Source organism: Xyrauchen texanus, chromosome 16 (assembly GCF_025860055.1).
Source record: "Xyrauchen texanus isolate HMW12.3.18 chromosome 16, RBS_HiC_50CHRs, whole genome shotgun sequence".
NCBI classification, from domain to species: domain Eukaryota; kingdom Metazoa; phylum Chordata; class Actinopteri; order Cypriniformes; family Catostomidae; genus Xyrauchen; species Xyrauchen texanus.
In genome coordinates this window covers 14,438,147-14,465,247 of record NC_068291.1, presented here as the reverse complement: position 1 = coordinate 14,465,247, position 27,101 = coordinate 14,438,147, and the positions used below count along the sequence as shown (strand labels likewise).

The window sequence follows — 27,101 nt, the reverse complement described above, 5'->3', positions numbered from 1 at the left end:
GTGTTAATGACATGTTGCATCCAAAGTGACACATTCCAAAAGCGTCTGTCTGTCGCATGTTTACATTGATGTCCTTAGAAAAGACCTTATAATAAATAGAGATTTATTATAAGGTCTTTTCTAAGGACATCAATGTAAACATGCGACAGACAGACAGATTGATCTATTCAATTGCAAACTGGATTGCTGTGAACTGTAGGGCAATAATAGGCTTATATTCAGTGGTATGGAAGTAAACAATATGTTGCATTCTAAAGACACTCTTATTATTGTCTTAGTAATGCTTTACGCCCTGTTCACAATGCCAGCAGTATTGCGCGGCATAGGCACACGCTTATTGTTAAAAAGCTTATTGTGCTGCATAAAGCAGTTGTTGCATGGTGATTTTACACAAGTGTAACAGTTAAATTGGCCTGGTTGTTTTAGAAGCAAGCTTCCAGTAACTGGTCAACTAAATAAAGTGAAGCTTTCAAGCAGAGTATAGAGTTAACATAACAAAACATACCATCCTCCATCGTGGATCAACGCCAGTCCAGTGCACTCCCCTCCCATTGCTCGCCGGTTTAGATAGCATCCATTTGGTCGAACCACTTCCACATTTCCTTTTGGTTCTGTAGTCACCTTAAGTTTTCTTTTACTTTTCCCTACACTATAGGTAGGTCCAGTGGTAGCCGTGTGCGGCCAACAGCTGAGACACTAACTGAGACTTTTTCATTCCGCTCATCGCTAACGAGTGGACTGCCTGCACCTTGTTTATTGACCACGGCGTGGTTTTGCTCACAGCCATTTCTTTCACAATTCGAAAGTCATGTGAACAAATTATACTGTTATCGCTGTTGCTAACTTTAAAACTAGCGAGTTGATATCACGTGTCGGAAATTCAGTGACGCTGGTAGTGACGATTCTCCCTGACCAATCGGGGATCTGCACGGTTTTGGCGTCACATTTAGTATCGGCTCGGCTCGCTAGGAACCTCGACCTATGTGGTACTAAAAATAGTATCATGTACCAGGTACTATCCACAGTGGAAAACCCCAAAAAAGCGAGCAGAGTCGAGTTGTACCGTGCAGTGGAAATGCCCCAATACAGTGCTGTGAAAAAGTATTTGCCCCATTTCTTCTGTTTTTGTATGCATCTCATACTAAATGAAAAAAAAAAAATGGAAACAAAATCTAACATAAAACAAAAGGCATTCTGTGTAAACACAAAATCCAGGTTTAAACGATAATGTTATTTATTGAAGCAAAAAAGGTTATCGAATACCAACTGGGCCTGTGTGAAAAGTATTTGACCTTAAATGGGCAGTTCATGCCTGAAAACCCTCCAATGTGACTGAACTAAAGCAGTTCTGCAAAGAAGAGTTGGACAAAATTCCACCACAGCGTTGTGAAAGACTGATCTCCAGTAATCGGAAGCATTTGGTTGCAGTTGTTGCTGCAAAAGGTGGGACAACCAGCTATTAAGATTTAAGGAGCAGTTTGGTTTTCACATGGATGATATAGGTGTTGGATACATGTTTTGCTTCAATAAAAAAATTTATATATATTTGAAAACTGTATTATGTGTTAACTCATGTTGCCTATGTTTAATGTTATATCTCATTTGAAGATCTAAGACACTTTAGATTAAAAAATACACAAAAATAGAAGAAATCAGAAAGGGTGCAAATACTCTTTCACATCACTTTACATGGATATGGGCTACTAAAATGATGGGTAAAAACATGTCAGCATTCTGAGTTAGAAAAAAAGCTACCAGTTGTGCAATCCACCAATAATGATAGAGCGGCGGCAGCAGTAGGAACACCCACTAGAGACATGAATTGCGAAGTCTAGCGACACCAAGCGACAATGCCGCCTGTGTTGTGAACGGGGCTTTACTCATCGGCCACAATAATGTAATGCTTTTTAATTATCTGAATTATTATCAGTATTAAGAACAAATGATCTCCTTTACTTAAAATACCCATAAAAATGCATTACAGATGTGACTGTTACAGACGCTTCATATCAGATCATATGGATATCAATGTGAGAATCACGAACATCCACCCCTCTTTCTTTTACCATCATGATTCTGATAAAGCACTGATCATTGCTTGATGTTGTATTTTAAGCTTACTTTATACCGCTTATAGCCAACATTTAGGAAGTCTCCATTACTGTGATTGAAGCGGTGAATGCAGAAAACAAATTCAGCGTTTTATTAATAGTGCGGGGCTATATTGCAAATTTGTATTCAGTCATGCAGCCTTAATGGATATCATACTGATGTCTCAATGGTCACAGTCAACTGGTTTCAAAGTGTTTTAGATGGTTTTACTTCATGTAAGTTCATCTTTGTAGCAGAGATGTCACATCCATAATGCCAGTTTTTCCTCATTAATATGACGACGATGACAGTGATTAAAAAAAAGTATAATAATTCACTGCAAATGTCACGTCCATGATGCTGTAATTGCCCTGTCTCTATGCTTTAGATTTGATTTTATTAACCTCCACTTTCTGTTACAGGGAGGATCCAGATCTGTGGTGAACATGGAATGGGACAAGATCTGGGCATTCAACAAGAAGGTAAATATTAAAACCACATCCAAGGCCCATCTTGACGGTACCTGATCTGTAGCTGGTGATTGTGATCCCATTCATTCACTAGTTAAAATACTGTAAACATATCAGCTGGCTATGGTGTCATCACACTTTCAGCAACAGTCCATCGAACCAGAACCTTCATCTTACACTATTACTCTAGCATTTAACCTCTCTAGCTGCTAAGAGATTGTGCACAGATGTGGAGTTTAACTTTATTGTACTCCTCAACCTTGTACTTTCGTTTGCACGTTCCCCCTTCAACTCTCATCCTCTGTTACTAACTTGCCTCTGCATTTATCTTTAACTGTGTCCGAACTGACAGTATTTTTATCATTTGCCTTGTGAATGAATTGTCACAGATACAGCTTTACACCTTAGTTTGTGTTGCCTTTTTAATTATGCTTTTATATTCAAGTCATTTTAACGACAGTCTTTTAAATGCTGGGCACATGTCTGTGATCCAGTGTCTTTCATTGATCATCAGCAACTCATTTCCTGCATCAAGCATGTCCTTAGCTCTTTATTACTCTGCTCATTAGCTGCAAGCTTCAACTGCTTCCTCTTCTTTTGCGCTGGTGCTTTTCATTCTCACATCTATTTCTTTACACCATTGTCTTGTGGTGCTGTCTCATGTCTTTGAGAAGGAATGTTGTTGACTGTAAAATTCCTTGATTTTTTCAGAGACATTTCGACCATTATATTTAACTGGATTTAAAACCGCCTTTAAAGTTGGATCATGTTAGTCAAAGTGTCCTGATTTAGACAGAAGCTGTAATATAGGCCATGAGAGGCATTGTGTCCATCTACTATGAACTGATGGTGATATGCACTCTCACTGAAGCACTTCCCATTCTGTCTGTCTCTGATCTCTGAGCTTTGTGTCCCCTCTTTTACATTAAAGTGCATCTCACTCTTCTGTTTACAAGCTGCCAGTTAGCTGTAAAAAGGTACTCCTACACCTTCCTCTTATTCGCCTCTCTTCAGTTCCCTGTCAGTTCCTTCCTTCCCTCTCACTTACTATTTCCCAAGCCATCTCTTTTGCGCAAGTCTACATTATATATCTGGCAGGAAGTTTATTTTTAAGGGATAGTTAACACAAAAAGGAAATTTCTGTCATCATTTACTCACCCTTATGTAGTTTGAAACCTGTATGAATTTCTTTCTTGCATTGAACATAAAAGGAGAAACATTGTGGAGTGTCCAAGCTTCTCTTTTTCTTACAACAAACATGGATGGTGATTTACACTGCCAAGCTCTAAAAAGATAAAAAAATTAAAGGCACCATAACAGTCAATACAACTTTTTGTGGTATTTTCCAAGTTTTCTGAATCCTTATGAAAGCGTTGTGTAAATTACAGAACTAAATTTAAGCCGTTGTTCACTATTAAGGCCCTGATATACTTCTGGAGAAATTCATCGTCTTTCAGGGATAAAAAGAAGATAGAAACAGCCGAGAACGGTATAATGTTTGCAAACATTCAGGCACCCGCCACACTGCTGTGGGAGGTGTTTAATGAAGCATTTAAATAAGAGGACGCTATATGTAAAACTTAAACTAATGTTACATTAACAAATGTGTAATCAATGACTTAATGCCTCATCCTATGAGTAGAAATAAAACTAGATCAGTAAAAGATGCTTTTTTTTAACCACTCGGCGATGATGTAAAGTAACATGCAGTAGAAAATGAGCAATTTGTCTGATTCAAATTCTGAATTCATGATGCTAACACGCTATTCGTGGCCATATTATGCACTGATTACACTTATTGTAAACTATGATGACACTGATACTACTGCAAAGATGAGTGTATGTAACCGTGTTAATGGGCAGAATACAGACAACAGAATGATGATAATAGGGGAATACCTTACTTTAGGCAAATGTGTGAATGGCTTTCGCTGGAGAAGGCACACGAGTGAAGCAGCATATAAAACAAAAGAGTGAATTGGCACTTAAGAGTATTTGAGTAGATTTGTTTCCTTTTGTAGACCAATTAAACAAAAAATGTTTGACATGTTCTTGGAAAATGTCTCTAAGCGAACGATCATACAGATGTAGGTATATTTGCACAGCTCGCTAATAACTCCACGCCGGTGTGTTCATGTTGACTGATCTTAACTGGCTGAACGGCGTGAACGGGAATTAGCTGTTGGCCTCAAAGTAGGTGGAGCGCCAGGGCACATACCGATGGCATGGACCAATGGAAGTAAGAAGGTGTTTAGCAGCCTGTAAGACGTTTTCCTAAAAGCTCACCCTGGCAAGATGTTACAAACCATCGAAACCAACGCAAAAACTTTTTTCGTTTTTTGATTTTGTTCTAAATGATGTCACACTCGGTTGTTCGTCAATTTTGTATGAATTATATCGGGGCCTTTAATCTTGCTTTTGACCTGTTCATATCACAATAAAAGTACAGCACACTCAACACTATATAAGGAGACTGAACTACACAAGCATTGATTCTCGCTTGCGTCGTGATGCATCAGGTTTGAATATGTGCAGGCAAGAATGAGATTTTAAAGCTAGAGTGGAAGATTTTCTACAAATAACAACTTTGTTCGTTTCTGTTTCTCATAAATCTATGGACTGTAAAGCACACAAATCATATGAACTCCTTTTGCATTTTTAATAGATCTTTTTTTTTTTTTTAGCTTGAAAGTGTGAATCAGCATCCATATTCTTTGAATGGAAAAAGCAGCTTGGACATCCTACTAAACTTTTGTGTTTCAGGGAATGATGAAAATCATGTGGGTTTTGAACAATGTGATGGTGTGTAAATTCTGACAGAATTTTGCAATCTGGGAAAACTATTCCTTTGCTGTTCAGCCAAATAAAAAAGGACACTGCATCTATGTGCACTTTCACAGTCAATTCGGGATGGACTTCGAAGACTCTTAATCATTAATCTTACAGTTAAATCAATATCCTTTAGTTTTAAGCATTGCCCACCAACATTTACTCTGTTTACTTAATTAAAACTTGCATCACGTATTGATAACTGATATTGACATTATATTTGTGCTGTATAGCCAGAGGGGGACTGGCTCCACCAGCTCAGCCTGGTTTATCCTTCATTAAGGAGGATCTAATATTAGTCTAATATAACTAATATTTTATGGAATATTGGGTTCCTTGCCAGTCGTTTTGGCTTGCTCACTGGAGGCCAAAAGACAAATCATTTTTAAAGCATGATTGTCAATCATTTAACTGCTCAGTGAGAACATTACAGCATCATTTTCTGTTACAGCATCATTTTCTGTAATGCTGCTTTGAAACAATGTGTTTTGTGAAAAGCGCTATACAAATAAAAATGATGAATAATGCACCTTGGAATTATCATTTTGAAATATTTAAGCTCCATATTTGTGAAAGTCTTTTGCCGCTTTTTTTCTCCTGACTTTATCCCTTGTGCGTCTTGCTTCAGTGTTTGCATTCTCAGTCATTTCCTTCCCTCATACAGCTTCTGGCAGATTCATTTAGCTTTAGAGCTCCTCGGTGACTCATTTAAAAGCTTTTGCTTTTGTTTCCACCATGAAAACTTGTGTCAAACATAATAGCAGTCAACTCCCTCTTGTCCCAGTTAAGGAACATATAAATCGGTTTTTTTGGGGGGTAGTAATTACTCCTCTGGTAATGGAGCACCTCTATGTCTGTTTGGCTTTCCCTGCTCTTCATTTCTCTCCTGTCCACTGCTCATCAGAGGTTGTATTAACTGACAATTTTGCAGAATAGTAAAAACATTGATCATTCAAAACACTCATTCGAAATTCGGTCAAAAAATAAGGTATCTGGTCTGTTACGTTTTCCTACAATCCCACAGTAAAGGATGCTTATAATGAAGAAAAAGAAGTAAAGAGAAGAACAGTTTTAAATGGCTGCTGTGGAAATAGACAGAACAAAAGATGTAAGGATTTTGGGATATTCCAAGTTGTAGTCCAGTGGAAAAATTAATGTGATAATCGTGTGATATTAAATCGGGTGACCAGATCACAGACCCACAGTGTCTGTTGTGTTATTCACATTGCGAGAGCAGAATGTCTTAGAAAAAGCCAAGAACCCACAGTACAGCGGTTGGTTAGACTATAAGAACTCTTACAACAAAAGTTCTTTTGATATCAGTGTCACATTAAAAATAGCAAATGTTACAATATTTAGTTGAATGATAAAAAGTAGAACATTTACAACCCACTCAAAGTGACCGATTATGATTATTTGTATTGCAACCTCTGCTTCTCCTCTTCCTCCATTGTTTCATTGTTTTACATGTTTGATCTGTTTATGTCAGTCTATCAGTCCATACAGAACTGTTTATATGCAAAGAAGCCTTTAATGTGTTTATTTTTATATAAATGTCTCCACTGCCATTTGTTTCTCTCTCTCTCACCCTTTTTTCTCACTCTCTCCCTTTCTCTTTGTAGGTCATTGACCCAGTTGCTCCCAGATACACAGCCCTACTGAGCTCACAAGTGGTTCCAGTCTTCATTTCTGAAGCCAAGGAGGAGATGAAAGAGGTTGCCAAACATCCCAAGGTAATAAATGCTGCATATCATAAAGAACATGGTTCTGTAGTCATTGATGTAAAATATGGTTTGTTGTACACTTTCACAAGTCTATCAACAGAATTCACTAGTGAATCCAGAATGTACGTATGATGATGAACTTGCATAAATGTATCTCTACTTTAGGTGGTTATTGTGTCAGGCAGGTTTTGTTTTTGTTATTTAAGTTGGGCCTTGTCATATGAAGTTGGTTTTCAGTCATAATTAACTTTTGGGATTTGCAGAATGCTGACGTGGGAATGAAGCAGGTGTGGTATGGGCCAAAGGTGTTTGTTGAGGGGGCTGATGCCAAAACTTTCACAGAGGGCGAGACAGTCACTTTCATCAACTGGGGAAATATCATCATCACCAAAATCAACAAGTAAAAGCTTCAACAATAAAATGCATCAGACACTAATTGTATGTAGGAAATTGGTTGCATGGGACAATGGTCAATTATACACTCTAGCAGTCATAATACAAATATATTTGTTGACCAGTCTGAGTAAAGTATTCCAGAGATTTGTGTAATAAGTACAGTATGTATACTGATTGCTGGCCTTGTGTTGATGCATATTGCAGCACCAAAGCTTCTCTTCTGTCTTGATCCCGACAGGGACAGCAGTGGAGTGATTACCTCTCTGCAAGGCCGTCTGAACCTGGAAAACACAGATTTTAAAAAGACCACTAAGATCACATGGCTAGCTGACAATGCCCGTGCTCCACTCCTGCCCACTGTATGTATCAACTACAACCACCTCATTACCAAACCAGTCCTTGGCAAGGATGATGATTTCAAGGAGTATATAAACAAGAACAGCAAGGTGAGATCCTTCCCTCGACTAATTTAATTACAAGTGTTTACAGGAGATTTATTTTTGGTCTTGTCTGTCTACCGTAGATGGATGTTAGTTCAAGTGTAAACCGGCCTCTTAGTCTAATAAATGTTCTGTTTCCAGGTAGAGGAGAAGATGCTGGGAGACCCTTGTCTGAAGGACTTGGAGAAAGGTGACATCATTCAGCTACAGAGGAGGGGCTTTTACATCTGTGATCAACCTTATGAGCCAATCAGGTTATACACCCTATCTGTTCTTACAAAATAATTTACAGTCCTATGAATCTGCTCCAGGGAGTTTTAAAATTGTATTTTCCATGCCTGAAAAGTCATAGAAATTAATAAAATCTCAAAAGTCATGGACATTTCTATACTGAATATATATGTATGTTTGTTGTTCTCTGCTGTAAATATTTAATTAGCTAGATATTGGCATTGTGTGGAGTAAAATATCATCATTCAAGTCATAATCCAATTTGTCATTGAATTGTTCTTTTAGGTCAGTTCTTTTCAAAGAAAATCTGTCTAAATGACTCATTGTCAGATATGTCTGAGTCAAAGTTATTTAAAAATGACTTTAATAATCCCTAACACTTAAAACATCATTGAAATGAAGTGGTCAAATAAGGGTGGGAACACTGTATTATGTGTTAACATAAAACTTTTGACCTTATCTAGCCCCCACAGCTGTAAGGAGAGTCCCTGTGTCCTGCTTTACATCCCAGATGGACACACAAAAGAAATGCCCACTGCTGGCTCCAAGGACAAGAGCAAGAGCCAAACAACTGCTAAACCTGTAAGTGCAGAAAACCTTCCAACTTTTTTAATCCACTTCTCATTTATGTAGTTTCATACTGGTTTAATAAATTGAAAGAAAATAAATACTCATGCTGTTTTTTCCTCTCCCCCTCTGATTTCTGTAGGCTGAATCTGCTACTCTTTGCAAATCCAAACAAGCTCCAGCTTCCAAGCAGTCCTCCAGCCCAGCACCAGCCAGATCAGGAGATGCTTCCGCACTGTTCTCAAGCATTGCGGCTCAGGGAGACCTGGTCAGGCAGCTCAAGACAGACAAAGCCACTAAAGAGCAAGTGGACTCTGCTGTAAAGCAGCTCTTGGCCCTTAAGTCTGAGTTTAAACAGCTGACTGGACAGGAATATAAACCTGGTATGGCCCCTCCTACTTCCACTCCAGCACCGAAATGCTCTACTGCCCCAACTCCTGCAGCAGGAATCCAAAGCCCTGCTTCCTCCGCTTGTCCTTACACTCGTGTTGCTGAGCAAGGCGAGGTGGTTCGAAAACTGAAGGCTGAAAAAGCACCCAAGGTCCGTATCAGTAGCCATTTTCCAAAACCTAGTGAGCTTCCTAGCTAGACAGCATTTAGGTGCACTCCTGATGTAAATGCTGCTATAATGGGATGAAATATTTAATTTTGACCAAATTGTGAATCAGTATTACATGTACCCTTCATGATGGACAAATGCATTGCATTGAATTCAATGAAAAAAAAAAATTATCCAAGATGGCGAATCCCAGAGTTTGTGTTTAGAAGCCTAACCTTAACCCTATTCCTAAACATAACCCTAACCTTTGTAGCCGCAAATGCGACTCACTAGACTTTCCCAGATCGAGGCATACAGTACATTCTAGACTTGACAGAGTGTAGAGCAAGACTATAAATATACTTGAATTTCATTTCAAACTAAACCAAATATTTTATAAATTTCAGTCTACTGAAAAATAAGGATGGACATTTTTAAGTAATTTTGTAGTTACTTTAACCCACAAAAAAACAATTAATCAGTTACTCATAAATTCCAATGTCAGTTAAAAATATCAAGTATGACACGTATGTAAAATTTATGTTTTGTAATATTCACAAACGTTACGAAGAACGATTAAATGTAACTGAGTTTACATAATCACATTTTTATAATTTCACAATTATTAAAAAAAACAAGTGGGGAAAGTTGGCTTTTTTTTAATGCACTCTGTCCGATCTTAGATATTTAACACACCAACTGGTCTGATAAGCTTCCGAGTTTCTCGTGCTGCTTCGCATTTCCTTTCCACCATAAAAACAGATCTTCATCCACTGGTTTGCAGGACTCCAACAAGAACGGAATAACAATAGAGTAGAATTCATTAAGAATCAAAATATTACAAGTAGTGCCACACTTGGCCTTGCTTTAAATCATACAAAGACGCCTTCATGTCTCCTCTCATCCAACACCTCGAAGACACACATCCACAGCGCCCCTCAATGGACTCAATTGTAACTGCCAGGTTTGTTTAGCGATTCAGAGGGAAAGTGCAGTATTCAGCACTGCTCACGGCAGGCAAATGCACAAAGAAAAATCTATTTGCGATATTCAGGTAGCGTTTTAATAGTCGAATAGCTGGTGCTTGATTAGTCAATTACTTGTGCACATACCTAATATAAAATTGGCCATTTTACCTAATATTTGTGACATATGTATTAGGGTTGGGCAATCTTCTCCATAGTCAGATCGTCCTGTTGTCAGCCTGTGAGATTGCCAATACCCGATTGGGAAGGTGGGTGTGGTTTTCACATTCAAACCAACAAACACCGTTATTATCGCTGGTTGGATGCTATGTGGTCATTTTCGTTAAGCAGGGTTAGTGTTAAGCCTACACAATAAGCAAGACACCTTGATTGCAAACTTTGAACTTTATGTATTTTATTTTAACAAAAAAATTTATGAAACTGGAAATAAATTAAGTGCAGTGAAAATGTGTTGTACAACTCTTTGAAAGATTGCTTTACAACAGTAGGCAACACCACTTTGGCAAAGAACCTACTTCATCTGTGCATACTCTACTGGTTCTATTGGGGCAGAACAAGTACTCAATTAGTCGGTTACTCATGCACATCCCTAGTATGCACCTGTGTATTTGATGGCAATGTAGAGCTATCTAAATCAGAAATTTGAGCTTCAATTTAGGTGTCTACTTTGGTAGTAGACAGAAAGGGTGCTTGCTTGGTTTTCCACCAGTATATTTTTTCTGTTTTGTTTTAATAGTAATGGAGTTCTTGACTGTCTCCTCATTACTATTATACAGGAGCAACTAGATACAGCAGTAAAAAAGATCTTGGCTCTAAAAGCTGAGTTTAAACAGCTAACTGGTCAAGACTACAAGCCAGACATGACTCCACCCACAGCACCTCCCCTTTATCTAATTCCACCCCTGCTTCCTTATATGGGCATGTGGCAGAACAGAGAAAGCATCAAAAGTTAGACAGTCTTTTCAGTTTTAACTTGAAGGTACTTGTCAATCAAGCATGACAAAAACATCTCCACAAACCTCTTTCTTTCAGGACCAGATTGATTCAGCAGTAAAGCAGCTTTTGGCTCTGAAGGCTGAATATAAGAAGGTGACTGGGCAAGACTACAAGCTCGGAGCTCTTCCAGCTGGTGCTTCTGCATCGACTCCAGCCCAGCCTGCCACCACCACCACCACCACCACCCCTGCAGTGTCTAGCTCCTCTGACAGCTCTCCTATGGCTATTTATGAGCATGTCTCTCAACAAGGAGACCTTGTGAGGAAACTGAAAACAGAAAAGGCACCCAAGGTTTTTATTGCTTTATCTCAATTTTGGTCATGGTTTTAAATGTTTTGTTTGAAACTGGTATTTAATCAATGCTTATTTTTTTACAGGATCAGGTAGATGCAGCTGTGAAGCAGTTGCTATATCTTAAAACGGAGTACAAGCAGCAAACTGGGCAAGAGTACAAACCAGGTGTGCCGCCTCCTACAGCCCCCGCCCCTACACAGTCTAGTTCCTCCCAACCCCAGTCCAGCTCCTCCCCCCAGGCTCAGGCTTTGTTTGCCGACATTGCCCAGCAAGGAGAGCAAGTGAGACGGCTGAAAACAGAGAAGGCCCCTAAGGTTTGTTTGCTTTCTGTTTTCAATTGACTTGCCGTTAAAGGGGTTTGAGGACAGATTTAATTGGTTAGTTCTTTATTATATTTTCTGTCTTTCAGTAAGCTGTTTTCTATTCATTTTAAAGTTCTGCCTGCTGAATCAGAGAAATTGTGAAATAGACAACTGAAAAATGTATATGCTTTCATATGCATACATATTGTCATATGCAAAGGCCCCAAGCATACTGTATGCAAGTAGGTTAAGGCAAAGACTTCTAGCTAAACAAGCTTGATTTTGCATATCGTTGCTTCAGAAATTTGGGTGTTAGTCTTCTATGATCAGTTTTCTCTTTCAGGTCAATTGCTGTCAGAGCATCAGCTTTCCAAGAATATTGATAATATTGCAAGTTTGTTGAACTGTCAACATGATACCAACCTAAATAAAAACACATCTGATTTAAAGACACAGGCAGTTGAAGGTATTCTATATCCACCTTGAGTATTGTGGTTTGCTACCACCAATGCAACACAAGCATGTTAAGTATGCACAATGGGACCTCATGCATACAATGCTTTGGTCAAGCGTTTGCAGACTTGCAGAGTTTCTGGCATTACTTGTACACAGTCCTGGGAACTTGCTTGCAAAAAAGTTAATTAAATATGTTATTGTTTGTGGCCTTCATGAACACTTATTTTTTTTTATTTGGGGCCAAGCACTGAATGTGCACTTATGCACTTTAACTGGCACTTATAGTATCCATTAGTATTGTTATTATTCATCCGCTCCAATGGGAGTCTATGGCAGCCTGTAGAACCTTACATAGGCAAATTATGAAATTTAGTACACTGATAGGGTGGGTATGAATAGCCCCATACCCAATTTTGGGGTCTCTAGGACACACTCACCAACAGTTAAAAAATTATCTTTACTTTTGCTTGTTTCTTTTGAACACTTTTTCATATAATTACTCTCATCCTGATGATTCCAATGGACCCCTTACATTAAAACTTTGCCCATTACAGTGGACGCCATCTTTGATTAAGATGTTTACAGTTTAAATGTTTCACATCCTTCAAACTTGGTATGATTTGCCCAAACTATGTCTCAAAATTATCTACAGACCAAGCTGCACAGAAACGACTTTTGATTTTCGCCTTTGTTTAAAAGTTACCCCATTGTGACTTTAACGAGTTGGGCGTGAGGGTTCATGCAAAGTTTGGAGAGAGCACCACCTCTGGGTCAAGAAATGTTTAAAATGGCTACTGATGCCTGAGCTTGGGCCATGAGGATTGCAACAATATACATTTTTCCCATATCAGCCATACTGTCTCGACGCCATTCTGAATTCTATTAAAAAGGTATATATCTTTTGATTGCATTGTCGGATTTAAAAAAATTATAATTTTATGCTTTATAGACATCATGTCCACCTATAGTTCAAAGGATAACCTGTACTTGTGTGCTAACTCTAACCTCAGGATGTCTCTTTGGCTTGGTTAAGATGTGTCAACTGAGTAGCACAACTGTTAAAGCGTCAGACTACTGCTAAAAAGGGTGTGAGTTTGAGTCTAGCAAAGAACGTTTTTAAGAATTGTTCTTCTGTTGACCTCAGAGTCTTCCTCTTGTGTTTACAACTATGTAGACTGGACTACATTGCATAATTCCTGCTTGAGTTCAAATCCACTTGGCTATAACAAAATATTGTCAGAAATAGTTTTGTACTCTTAATGTTTGATGGCAATACAAAGCTGAGTGTGGTGACCACTGTGCTTGTATGTGCTGATACACAGCTTGGTACGTCCCTTTAGTGACTGTTTACCTTGTGGCAGTATGGTACAGTGGATTGTGTGCTGAACAATTGAACAGAAAGGCATCAGTTCTATCCCATCATGGGGTGAGATGTGAAATAGCATGGGGTTAATTTTTGTGGCAAATACATGCATGTTGTGTTTACTAAAGTTGGAATTCTTGGTGTTTTGGTGCTTGGCCCTGTAATTCTGCTAGCAGCTTTATTTATTTTTGTTATTAATTTTAGGAGCAAGTAGATAAAGCAGTGAAGACTCTGTTGGAGCTGAAGGGTCAATATAAAGCCCTCACTGGAGAGGAGTACAAACCTGTGACTACCCCAGGAGTCTCAGGAAACACAGGAGAAGACAAGAGCCGCAAGGAGAGGGAGAATAAGTCTGAGAAGCAGGGAGGAGGTGGAGGAGGACGCAAGCAGCAGAAGGGAGGAGAGAAACCTCAACAAGGTCAAGAATCTGGAGCAGGTGGAGCAGGAGATAGCCAGGGGCCAAAGAAACAAACAAGGTTAGAGACTTGAGGATATTTTAAGACACAAAAATATTATTTTAAAAGTGTACAAATCTCTTGGATTTGGAGGCTTGAGAAAGTTTTGAAGTTGTTTTTGTACTGCCACAACTGGTTCTATCCTCCAAGACTAAATGTCAAACACTGCAGTTCTGTCTGTTAGCTGTGTTTGTGTGCACTTCACTGATGTCGCTAAAAGATAATGAGTTATATATTGAGGAAAAACTCAATTAAACCTGGAATCATTTAATTAATTCACTGTCTTTTATTTTTTCTTAAATGTAGATTGGGCCTTGAGACAAAGAAAGAGGAAAACCTGGCTGAATGGTATTCGCAGGTAGGCTTTGATAAAATGATTATGCAACTTTTGCATGTTTATTTTTTCCACACTTCTTTACTATAAATTTGCTTACCTGTTTCCAAAATACTGATGTCTGATTTTAGGCTTTTGCTTAACTCTGTTTTTCAGGTGATCACCAAAGCAGAGATGATAGAGTACTATGATGTTAGTGGCTGTTACGTGTTGAGGCCCTGGTCTTTTGCCATCTGGGAAGCCATCAAAGAATTCTTTGACCGGGAGATCAAGAAGCTTGGCGTGGAGAATTGCTACTTCCCCATGTTTGTTTCTCAGGCTGCCCTGGAGAAGGAGAAAACCCACATTGCAGACTTTGCACCAGAGGTTAGGAGTTAAAGGAAATGAGGGAGGGTGAAAGATTCTTGGATGGCATAGCAATGTGGTTAACCTGTTAATACGCAATCCCCCGCACGTGGTAATGATGTCACTCAGCTTACATTTAATATATCATTTACCGTCTATAAATGTAATTAATGTTAATAAATTATACATCTTTTCAAAGATCTACGGGTTCAACATTGATATCCGATCTCTGTTTCACCAATAGCAATGCTCCAGAAACAGCAATTTAGATATTTGTGCCAGGAGTACACATGAAAACATGCAATATCAAAATAGGACTTCATACCTTTATGAAAATGCGATAGCCAGATGAATCCAGTTCTGAATCAATCTGAGAAATATTGATATTTTCTCCATTGTTTACCTGAAAGAATTAACCTTCGTCACCGTTCTTCAACAAACTATGCAATCTTAGCAGCATTTATGTTGTAAAACTGTATATGAACTTATATATTAGAGTCCTGTAAACAAAATTAGCTTGTCTCCAAATTCTATTTTAAAAAATGGAGCACAGTTTTATTCATAATAGCCAGGCAGTGCGGGCAGATTTTGTGCCGTCTTGAAAGGCGGAGCCTTAATTTTACTCTGTATGCTTCCAGCGATTTTACAGAGAATTTTAATTTTTTGTTAGATCATCTTTAAATTTGAAACATAACTTCTGGTACTTTTATTATTGTTTTTTAGATTATAAAAACATGTTCAGCACAAAATATTTCCATTAATATAAACTTCAGCTTCTATAACTTAGCAACATATTTTAATTCTAAAACTTGGGAAATAAAGTCCAAAAAGCTTTCAAAAGATCTTACAACTGTGTCCATACTCCAAAAGGCCAGTAAATACAACCATTTAAGTTCAGGTATGTCATTTTCATGGTTTGTGCTCAAAAAGAGGGTGCGTATCAACAGGTTAAGGCGACAACAGCAATATGATAAATGACATAATGATCAGTTAATACATGCATTATGAATAATCACAATAAAGTATTCTTATTAGTACAGTTAATAAGCCCTAATGCAGGCTGTTTACAGTTGCCAAACAATATAATAATTTGGTGCATTACTATAAGATTCTAATGATGTGCTGTGCGTATATCAGTGCAAGGTCTTTGAATGTGGTTCATGCAATCAGATATTAGAGCTAAAAATATCAGTTTTATAATACTGGATGACTAGAACAGGGTCATATTAGGGTGGAAAGGTGTTATTTAGGACTGATTGGCTGTGGAAAGCCAAATGGATAATTATGGACCGTGTTAAGTGCAACTCAAAGAACTGAACTGTTTATCTGCAAATTCCATCAAGGTCGCTTGGGTGACAAGATCAGGAAAGACCGAGCTGGCTGAGCCCATCGCTGTGCGTCCCACTAGTGAGACAGGTGAGTCCCTGTAGCAATCACATGGAAAGCACATGAAATAATTAGATCAGATTATCAGCATTATTATATTGTATTTACTTTTCTCTTGTGTTGATGCAGTCATGTACCCGGCCTATGCCAAGTGGGTCCAGTCACACAGAGACCTGCCAATCAAACTCAACCAGTGGTGCAACGTTGTGGTGAGTTTCAGACTTTGTCATACACTTTATATCCCTTTTACGACATATTTGAAATAAACATCAGTAGTGTTCATTCCCGCCCCTCACTTTCTTTTTCAGCGTTGGGAGTTCAAACATCCCCAGCCCTTCTTGAGGACCAGAGAGTTTCTATGGCAAGAGGGACACACAGCTTTTGCTACCAAGGAGGAAGCCACAGAGGAGGTTAGATGTGGTTTATCACACCACCTCCACAACTTTTAATTTACATACTTATCCAGAAATAATTATACCATGTATTTGACCCTCCCACACTTTATTAACTATATATTTTTTTGTGCAGGTGCTGCAGATTCTGGACCTGTATGCTCGGGTGTACGAGGAGCTGATGGCCATCCCTGTTGTCAAGGGCAAGAAAACTGAGAAGGAAAAGTTTGCAGGAGGAGACTACACCACCACCGTGGAAGCTTTCATCTCAGCCAGTGGCCGAGCTATTCAGGTAAGCCTTTGGTTAAAAGCAGCATGTATCATTAGCCACGTTTCCACTGTCGGGCCAGTATGTGCCAGTGCGTGCCAGTGCGTGCCAGAGCTGTCAACTTGAGCCATGAAACCAAAATCTTTTTTTTTTTTTTTTCGCTTGGGCAAACGGTTTGGCAAGTGTCTGGGTGTTCACAAACAGTATACCATTGCTCGGCTGTTTCAAACTTCTTTTTTACCACAGAACAAAAGAAGAACTTCTCTGGAAGTATAATGGGGCTTTGAAGCTTCCGATTGTTTGCTTATCTTGGTATCACTTGCTTGTGAAAAGCGAGACCTGAAACTCCCCCTTTGACATTTACTCTGTCTCAATCTCCATTTGGCCTTCTTTGGCCCAAGGGTAATCTGCGGGCCAAAGGCGCTTGGCCATTGCCACGAGGAGGCACAATGATGCCCCAGAAGTGACCGTGGGAAAGCAACTGGCCCTGGCACTAGCACGCCCACATTTGGCGCCATAGTGGAAACGCAGCTCTTGAAGCGTTGTTGCAGAGAGACTGTAAAACTGGAACTTCCTTGTTACTCCCTCAGGGTGCCACATCTCATCACCTGGGCCAGAACTTCTCCAGGATGTTTGAGATTGTCTTTGAAGACCCTAAGAAGCCAGGTGAGAAGCAGCTTGCCTACCAGAATTCTTGGGGCATAACTACCCGAACCATTGGAGTCCTGACAATGGTTCATGGAGACAACATGGGTCTGGTGCTGCCACCCAGAGTAGCATGTCTACAGGTAGGCTGGAAGTCTATTCTTCATTCTCATTTATAAAGGCATATTTCTCCTGTAGCACATCTGGTAGAGCTTGGCTTTAACAACACCAAGGTCATGGGTTCAATTCCCAGGAAATGCACATACTGTTCAAATGTACACCTTAAAAATATATAAGTATATTTACACACTCTGTTTTACAGGTGATCATCATTCCTTGTGGCATCACAGCTACTTTGCCTGAAGCAGAGAAAGACCTTCTATTGGCCCAGTGCTCCAAATATCTTTCCAGACTGCAGAAGGCGGACATCAGAGTGAAGGCTGACCTGCGTGATAACTACTCACCCGGCTGGAAGTTCAACCATTGGGAGCTGAAGGTATGAATGTTCTCTATGTAAGTGCAACCTATACATTATAATCCTGAATTTCAAGTATGATTTTGTATCCTTCCTGTTTTATAAATGTAGGGTGTGCCCATAAGATTGGAGGTTGGGCCAAAGGACTTAAAGCAGGGCCAGTGTGTGGCAATAAGGAGAGACACAGGAGAGAAGGTCTTTATGCCAGAGGATGAAACAGAGAAGAAAATCAAAAACCTTCTAGAAGAGATCCAGAGCAACCTCTTCAAGCGGTATGAACATGCACCTGCTGCTAGAGGATGACATTATTGGTTCAAATTGATATTTTTCATTAGATATTAGTGTCCAAAAATCATCCACAGAATCGTAGTCACATAAGAAATGTTCTTGCTCCTCACCTGGTGTTACTATATTTGAAGAATATTTATTTTTATTTTCCCACTTGTTTCAGGGCTTCTGATGATTTGAACAAACACATGGTTGTAGCAGATACTATGGAACAATTCCAGAAAGATCTGGACCAGGGAAGGGTAAGTAAACACATCACTGAGCTAGAAACTCTGTTAATTCAATGGCAAATGGGAAACAAGGCCAGAAATGTGCTATTCTGATTGACTAAATTCTATCATTTCTCACAGATTGTACAGATTCCCTTCTGTGGAGGCATTGAATGTGAGGACTTGATAAAGAAGACAACAGCCAAGTAAGAAATTAGTCTTTTTTTTCCCCATGCTTTCAGGTTGTCGTTTATGTGATAACTAGTTACTTGGCACTAGTGTTGTCAAAAATATCGATATTTCGATAAATATCGATACTGAAATATCTGAACGGTACCAATACTAATTTCCCTAAGTATCGATACTAGCCGAGCTGTCACTTTCACTTCTCTCCAAAGGCGCTTGACAAACACCACACACACTCGCGACTCCTCTCATTCGCTCTGGTTAAATAGCAAAAGTGAAGTGAATGTAAAGATGGCGAGTGCATGCGGCGCCCAGCGACCAGTTTTGTTTGATAAAGAACACAGCAGGAGTGCTATCTGGAAATATTTTTGATATGAAGCCAGACATCCCAAGTCTCCCGGAAGTTCCGGGAGTCTCCCGCATATTGATAGCTTCTCCCTGATGCCCGCAATTTAGTTCAAATCTCCCGAATCTATAGCGCACATGCGAGACAGAACATACTGCACGCATAACATAGATAGCGCACGACACAACATACATAGCGTGCACGGCAGAGAGGGAGAGAGCGAGAGACCTTATGAAAGCTAGTCAACCCCAACCCCCCTTGACGCTTAAGTATCTTTTGTTGACATTGAGATTGGATTTGATTTGACTTGGAAATACAAAAGATTGCACTTTTTATTTACTTGCACTTTATTGGTTTTTGAATGTATGGCAATCTGAGAGGCTTTTGAACAAGTGCAATACCTCAGGACATTTTGTTCATGTAAAATATACCTCATTGTCATGTTCTAGACAGTTCTACCCTCTTAATATTGTGGCAGTTTTTTTCTCTGTGGTATCGAAAATGGTATCGAATATCGATATTTTTCAAGGTATCGTATCGAAGTTAGAAATTCTAGTATCGTGACAACACTACTTGGCACACTACAATACATTTACAGCAGTTAAAAGGAAAGTTAATTTCAGATATGGATAACATTTAGGACTGGGTGTGTTTTTACGGTATTTTCAATATTTTGATGGTGTTTATTTTGAAACAATATTATTATTATTATTATTATTCAAATGTTTTAAAGACCGCTCTGATTTAAACCTCAGTTGCAAACATGACAGTAGACTGCTGAAGTTTGATTCCGTGAATCACTTCTTTTGAACTGTCTGTTTCAATTTATTGGGTGAAACCGTGAGTGCGTTTACATGCACAACAGTGCACTGATAACTATCAATAAGAAGCTTATTAAAACAAATCACACAAAATGATTTACAATATATTTGAAATCTTCAGGTTTTTCTTTGGTTTTGACGTCAAAATGTAAACAGGCTTTTTTGCTTAAACATTTTTTGTTCTTTCTCCAATAGAAGAACATGCTTGAATGTGTTAACATAGGCTTGCATGTTGTCTGGTACTCTGGTTATTAAGTATAATTAGTGTAAGATTATGCATTTAAACGCACTCACCGATTCAAAGATTTATTTGTATTATCAAGCAAAAATTTTCATGGAAGGCCTAGAATGGTATTTTACGTACTTAAAAATATATGCTGGTAAATATTGCAGTTTATTAATGATAAAAAAAACTTTTATTAACATTAACACTTCTTCTGTCCTAAGGGATCAAGATCTGGAGCCTGGTGCACCTTCAATGGGTGCCAAGAGTCTGTGTATCCCCTTCAAGCCCTTGAAGACCCTCCAGCATGGTCAGATGTGCATCAGCTGCAAAGAACCTGCCCAGTACTACACGCTATTTGGACGCAGTTACTGAGTCTGTCATCCCTATCTACCAACTAATAGCTTCCCCTTTTTAACAAATGCACTTGCAAGATTTGTTGTAACTAATAACATCTGTAATCTTCTTTCACCACTGATCAAACTGCAATCCCCATGTCTTTCTGGTCATATTTTATTAGCTGAACAGACAGACAGTTCTGGGCTAAGATTTAGATATCCTTAATGGCTGTAGTAGACCTTTGCACATCTTTATCCTAAATAAATGCCTGGCAATTGTAATAAACTAAACGTTGTCTGTAATAAAGGGATTCTTAATTTCTATCTTTTTACTATGCCCATGGTGACTTGTATCTGGGGAATCAGTTGACCATTGTTGTCTTAAATGACAATTGATCTGGCCTTGGTGTGACAAGACCCATTTGGAAGCTCACATTGGTTGCGTTTGTTTTGGTAAAATATCTTTCTCAGCACAGGAACCCAAATAAATGTTAACATTAATGACAAAAATGATAGTGTGTGCACTTTTTTTCTAGGTACAAATTCAGTGAAGTACCTCAGGGACATGACAAAATGGTTGGTATAAGATGGAAAAAAGACATTATTTTATGACAAAGATTATTTAATGCAATAATTATTTTAATTCATTAAATTTGACATACTCTATCAATGTCTTTAAACATTGTTATCGGAAATTAAGCCCAGGAGTAGTTCAATTCATCTGTAAAATTTTCATCCAAAGGAACAAATCTAGGCCTAAGTGAGAGCCCCTTATAATGATTCACAATGTGTGCAGTCAAATTGCATGAATTTTCTTTGGTTGCGTTCATTAATGTCTATGCCATTGTGCAACAATATATCTGAAAACCCGTCTTACCAAATTAGCATGTTTATTTCTGTCAAATTCAGTGTTATTGAAGCACTTTTGGTGCCCTTGCAACATTATATACTATTGGTAACTCTTTATAATGAGGTTCCATTTGTTAACATTAGTTAACATGATGAGATAATGAACAATCTGTATTAAGCATTTATTAATCTTAGTTAATGTAAATTAAAACATGTACTAATATATTTTTTAAATCAAAAGTTGTATTAGCATTAATGCGCTATAATAATTTGTATAAATGGTCATTTAAATAATACAGTTATAGGCTCATATATCAGTTAGGAAAAAACATATGATGCCATGACAATAGATGTTTGCCACTGAAATTCTCGCAGTGATCTAGATATGTAAGTATAAAAAATATTATAAAGTTAAAAGCTCATTATTTCCATCAGGAAACAGTATAACATGATGAAATTATATTTTTTGTTAGTCTATGTGTTTATCCCTCTACGTATTGGGATAAATGTAATCCATACGACTCCAGTGGTTAAATCCATGTCTTCAGAAGCGATATGATAAGTGTGGGTAAAAAACAGCTCAATGTTTAAGTCCTTTTTTACTTTAAATCTCCACTTTCAATTTCACATTTGAAAGTGGAGATTTATAGTAAAAAATGACTTAAATATTGAGCTGTTTTTTTTACCCACACTTATCATATCGCTTCTGAAGACATGGATTTAACCACTGGGGTCGTATGGATTACATTTATGTGCTTTTTGGACCTTCTGGCCACCATTTACTTGCATTGTATAGACCTACAGAGCTGAAATATTCTTGTGCTTTGTTTTCTTTAGAAGAAAGAAAGCCATATACATGGGATGGCATGAGGGTGAGTAAATGATGAGAGAATTTTTTAAACAATGGCAATCGGATCAGAAAACTTTAATGACATCAATAGTTAAACTATCGGCGTCCTATTTTCCGTGCAGCGGTGCCTTTAAAAATGCAGCAGATGACAATGTGCGGGAGGAGCTTTCAAGCGTCTGTGTTTCTAAAAATGAACCGAACATTTCTGCTAAACTGGCTTCATTCCTAGTGAAATAAGAGTAAGAGCATCAAGATAACAAACAATGATCAACAATCAGTGTTTGGCGGCAGCGGTTGCCATTTGTGCCTTATCGTTTGCGGTTATACACGCAAAGAAGAAGAAGAAAAAGAAACGCCGAAGGGTTTGGACCAAACCACATTTGCGGGGTCGCGGACAATATGGATTGGAAATTCTACAGCGACAGTTGGAGGTAAGAACGCGCTCATGGCCGTTGCTTATTTACACGTGTGAAAGTTTATAAAGCGATATGAATAGACGGTCGAGTAAGGCAGAATGTATTTATTTTGCGATAGCGACCGGCTAACTAGCCTTATTACACAGCTACATATGAATATTATATTAAATGTTTTTGTTAAAGTGTATGACAGATAAACGTAGAATGTGGCGACTGACAAATCACAATAAATGTTTTATTTTTAAATACTATTTTATTAATTACATACTCATAAATGCTATATCTACACTCAGTGAGCACTTTATTAGGTACACCTATTTATTCGTGCCATTTATTCAATCAGCCAATCGTGTGGCAGCAGTGTAATGCATAAAACCATGCAGATGCGGGTCAGGAGCTTGAGGTAATGTTCAACCATCAGAATGGGGAACATTTTGATCTCAGTGAGTTGGACCGTGGCATGATTGGTGTATTTATGTAACTGCTGATCTCCTGGGATTTTCACCCACACCAGTCTCTAGAATTTACTCATAATGGTGCCAAAAACAAAAAATATCCAGTGAGCGGCAGTTCCGCAGAGAGAAACGCCTTGTTGAAGAGAGGTCAACAGAGAATGACCAGACGGTTGGAGCTGACTGAAAGGCTATTGTAACTCGGATAACCACTCTGTATAATTGTAGTGAGCAGAATAACATCTCAGAATGTACAATGAACCTTGAGGCCGATGGGCAACAACAGCAGAAGACCACGTCAGGCCCTTTATTAGGACCATACTGTTCCTAATAAAATGCTCAGTGAGTGTATAATGTAAAGTAGGCAATACTCTAACAATATAATGTAAGTATGCATGTATTTTTTCCTTTTATTTTATCAGCTTAATGACAAATCAGGATTCCGAGAACTACTCCGGATGACTGCAGATGAGTTTGAGTTTCTGCTGGAGAGAGTGTCACCTCTTATATCCAAACAGAATACCAAACTGCGGAAGGCCATCACAGCTAGAGATCGGCTCTCCATAACCTTGAGATATTTGGCTACAGGTGAGTTATTGTCTGATGAGCAACAAAGGGATTTAAAAAATAAATAAATTTAAATTGATAAACATTTTGGCTTATGTATTTTTTGTTTTTTAGGTGAGACCTTTACATCACTGGCGTTTCAATACTGCATTGGCAGATCCACTGTGTCCTGTATTGTCACAACGACATGTGAAGCCCTCCATCTAGTCCTAAAGGATGAATATTTGAAGGTGATTAAAATCATTGCAAAAAGCAAATGCAGCATTACATATCTACTTCATGCTAATGATTTACCATGAAAGGCAACCAAGTCTAATGTCATTCATATCCTTCATTTAGACACCTACATCTGAGGACGAGTGGCGAACTATAGCCAAGCACTTCTTTGAGAGATGGCAGTTTCCGAATTGCCTGGGTGCTTTGGATGGCAAGCAAATTAACATACAGCCACCATACAACTCGGGCAGCACATACTACAATAACCAAGGCCACTTCTCTGTTGTGCTCACAGCTGTAGCAGACGCAAGATACTACTTCACCTATGTCTATGTGGGCTGCCAGAGTAGACTTGCTGAAACTGGCATCTTTGCCCATTCTGACCTGCGCAGAGCCATGGATGAAGGACACCTGAATGTGCCACAAGCAGAGCCTCTACCAAATATGGGGGATGTATTTCCATACATGTTTGTGGGTGATGATGCATTCCCACTGCGAGCAGACCTAATGAAGCCTTACTCTAGCAGACAGTTGGACCATGATGAAAGAGTTTTCAATTACCGGCTGTCGAGAGCTCGCAGTGTGGTCGAAAATGCTTTTGGGATTATGGCAAACCGCCTTCGTGTGTTCAGAACTACCATCTGCTTGAAGCCAGAAAAGGTAGTGAAAGTAACCTTGGCATCATTGTGTATCCACAACTATCTTATACGCTGCCAATCTGATGCATACATGCCACCTATGCTCGCAGACTGGGAAAATGCTGCGCATGAAGTAATCTCTGGGAGATGGAGATCAGATGGACCTGGGACACTTCAGGATGTTCCTTTAGGATCAGCACGCAATCCCTCCCAGCATGCCAAGGACCAGCGTGACAAACTTAAACAGTACTTTGTCTCACCTGTGGGCCAGATGCCTTGGCAGGAGAACCATATTTAACCAGCCACAAGTTCAAGGTCAATGACTTTGCTAATAAAGTTGACCTCTTTTATAAACCATGGCCAATCTAGTTCTTAATGTGGAAAGGAGGCAGCGGGGACCGGGTGAACAATCCATGTAGACATTTATTGCTGCACTTTTCAGTGACACACAATAAGACATTGGTTGTTAAACTATTCACTGTCACACATAATACACTGCTTTTCAGCAGCCAATTCACACTGACACACAGCTCTGGTGTGTGTCTCTCTCTCTCTCAAAATGGTACTCCGGCTCCTCTTTATCTCTATCTTTATCTCAAGGTGTCCAGCCTTATAACTCGGCCATGCCTGGCTCGCCACATAGGCTTTGTCATATGTTCTGACAAACAGTGACATTATTGATGTCCTTATGGTAGTTTTTTCTTTAATAAACTTTTAAAGTACTGTAAACATTCTTGCTTGCAGTGTGCTGTATAAATATACACAACATTTAGACTGGATGCAGATGTAACCAGTTCAGTGATTTCACAGTAGCTATTAATACATTGGCACCTTATTTGCACACAAAGTATGCTCTTTGATCCTTTTATATTATAGTCTGCAGTGCATTAACACCAAATAAAGCTTTACAGACACCTATATTTTACCAACTAAACATCAAGGTAAACATAATGCTACGTAATGCTGTTATCAGGCAGTAACCATGCAAGACATTAAAAAAGATCTTTGAATAAACATCACTTATTTCATTAGTTAATCATATTAGTGGTAGTGTTCATATGAGGTGTTTACTGTTCCATTTACAGTTGAAGTAGTATAAAAACACATGGAAAGTTCACCCAAAAATGTTCTCATCATTTATTCCCTCATGCCATCATGTGTATGACTTTCTTTCTCCTGCTGAGCACAAATTAAGTTAAAGGCAGCATAAAAGTAATCCATAAGACTCATGTGGTTGCTATGTTATGATTCTGTTGTTTGCCTTGTGTTTTTCCCCATCATCTGTTTCCCATGGACTACACTTCCCATGATTCACTGCCAGCTGTCCGTGATTGTCCTCACCTGTGTTTCATTAACTCATTTGTCATTGTGTATATAATGCTCTGTTGTTAGCTTGCTTGGTCTTTGTCAGTTAGGTGTTTTGACCCGTTCTCCACCCGTGCAGTTAGATCCTGTGACCTCCTTCGTTGTAACATATAAATACACTGACAAACACAAACATGTATTACATATTTACTTTTGTACTTTAATTCACTTTTGCAGTACAACCACAAATGGACAAATGCAACCTCTAAATCTGTCACTGCACCTTTAAATCTTCCCTACTTTAGTTTTGAAAAACACCTGTAGCAAGACTCACTTGTAAATCAAGATGTGAGAGAGCACTACCGGTGTTCTGAAATATTCGGTTTCTGAGATTTTTGGTTGCACTGGGCGGCGCATTCATGAATATTCACAAGTTTCGTGTTAAAGCGACACTGAAAATATTAGTGCCTGCAAATTCTAATAAATTGTTGTGTAAAGTTGAACAGTTAAGCTTAAGTTTGTTTGATGCTGAAACTTTTCCTAAAACATATTTTCGAAGAATTGTAATCCAAGCCAGCAGGAATAAGTGTCGCTTTAAGAAGAAACCGGAAACTCATGAATATTCATATATGCTCTGCTCCGTGCAACTGAAAATCGCAGAAACCGAGTATTTCAGAACACCAGTGCTGGGCGGGGCCAAAGAAGTCGTAACCAATAATAAGTGCTGGAACGACTGACGCCGGACCAATCGCAATGGATCATCTTAGAACACGATTATGTCACGCAATACCACTAATGCTGTTTTTGTAAGCAAAACAAGTCCAGTGTTGACAACAGCTGGCTGGCTGGTGCAGTGGCAGGATAAGTTAAATACATTTATAATTAAATGAATGAGAGTGAATTTATCATGTAACAAATTAAATGAGACGATTTGATCACGAAGTCTGCCATCTTTCTTTGGAACAAGAAAATAACAGCTGTTAAACCCTTTTTGTGCTTGACAATTTGGCACAATCTCTATCGTGTTTTTCACGATGAGATTGTGTATTTCGGATCATAACACCGGTGCGTCTTTGGACGAAACCGTGGAAGACAGAATGCCGTTGAAACAGGGTGGCCGGCGTACAAATTGGATCGTATAACCATGTTTGATCATTTTTTGCACCCATTCTGAAACACCCGCTAGGGCACACCACGCATCTGTGTAATGGGACAGAGGGCAATTTGCTTTGCTCACTGTATGATACGATACAACGCTCACTAAAGGGAAGCGGTTGCGCACAATGTGTGTGCTTTGAGGGCTCTTTATTGAGAATGTGTGAGCATCCTGTGCATTTGCAAGGAATGCTGTATTCCATTTTGCTCTTATTGCATTTTTTATTTTATTTATTTGAATGCAAACACAGAAACAACA

At 38.8% G+C, this 27,101-nt stretch overlaps 2 protein-coding genes across 2 annotated transcripts in view; both read left to right on the top strand.

Moving 5' to 3' along the window:
• Positions 1-20,896, top strand: part of eprs1 (glutamyl-prolyl-tRNA synthetase 1) — a 30,948-nt gene extending 10,052 nt beyond the window's left edge. Inside the window, 22 exon segments of the mRNA XM_052145287.1 lie at positions 2,514-2,573; positions 7,013-7,123; positions 7,378-7,514; positions 7,749-7,956; positions 8,092-8,204; positions 8,646-8,763; positions 8,891-9,289; positions 11,305-11,559; positions 11,646-11,876; positions 13,888-14,159; positions 14,445-14,496; positions 14,629-14,838; positions 16,161-16,233; positions 16,333-16,412; positions 16,512-16,613; positions 16,732-16,887; positions 17,454-17,651; positions 17,831-18,004; positions 18,095-18,255; positions 18,435-18,513; positions 18,622-18,686; positions 20,281-20,896. Coding sequence (XP_052001247.1) covers positions 2,514-2,573; positions 7,013-7,123; positions 7,378-7,514; positions 7,749-7,956; positions 8,092-8,204; positions 8,646-8,763; positions 8,891-9,289; positions 11,305-11,559; positions 11,646-11,876; positions 13,888-14,159; positions 14,445-14,496; positions 14,629-14,838; positions 16,161-16,233; positions 16,333-16,412; positions 16,512-16,613; positions 16,732-16,887; positions 17,454-17,651; positions 17,831-18,004; positions 18,095-18,255; positions 18,435-18,513; positions 18,622-18,686; positions 20,281-20,431 — 3,405 coding nt within the window. The 3' untranslated portion in view covers positions 20,432-20,896.
• A 1,367-nt stretch (positions 20,897-22,263) lies between these two features.
• LOC127656820 (uncharacterized) lies at positions 22,264-25,957 on the top strand. The gene is made up of 4 exons (XM_052145299.1): positions 22,264-22,524; positions 23,384-23,549; positions 23,643-23,758; positions 23,868-25,957. Exons 1-4 carry the CDS (start codon positions 22,357-22,359, stop codon positions 24,678-24,680), a joined length of 1,263 nt encoding a protein of 420 aa, XP_052001259.1. The 5' UTR covers positions 22,264-22,356; the 3' UTR covers positions 24,681-25,957.
• Positions 25,958-27,101: the final 1,144 nt, after the last annotated feature.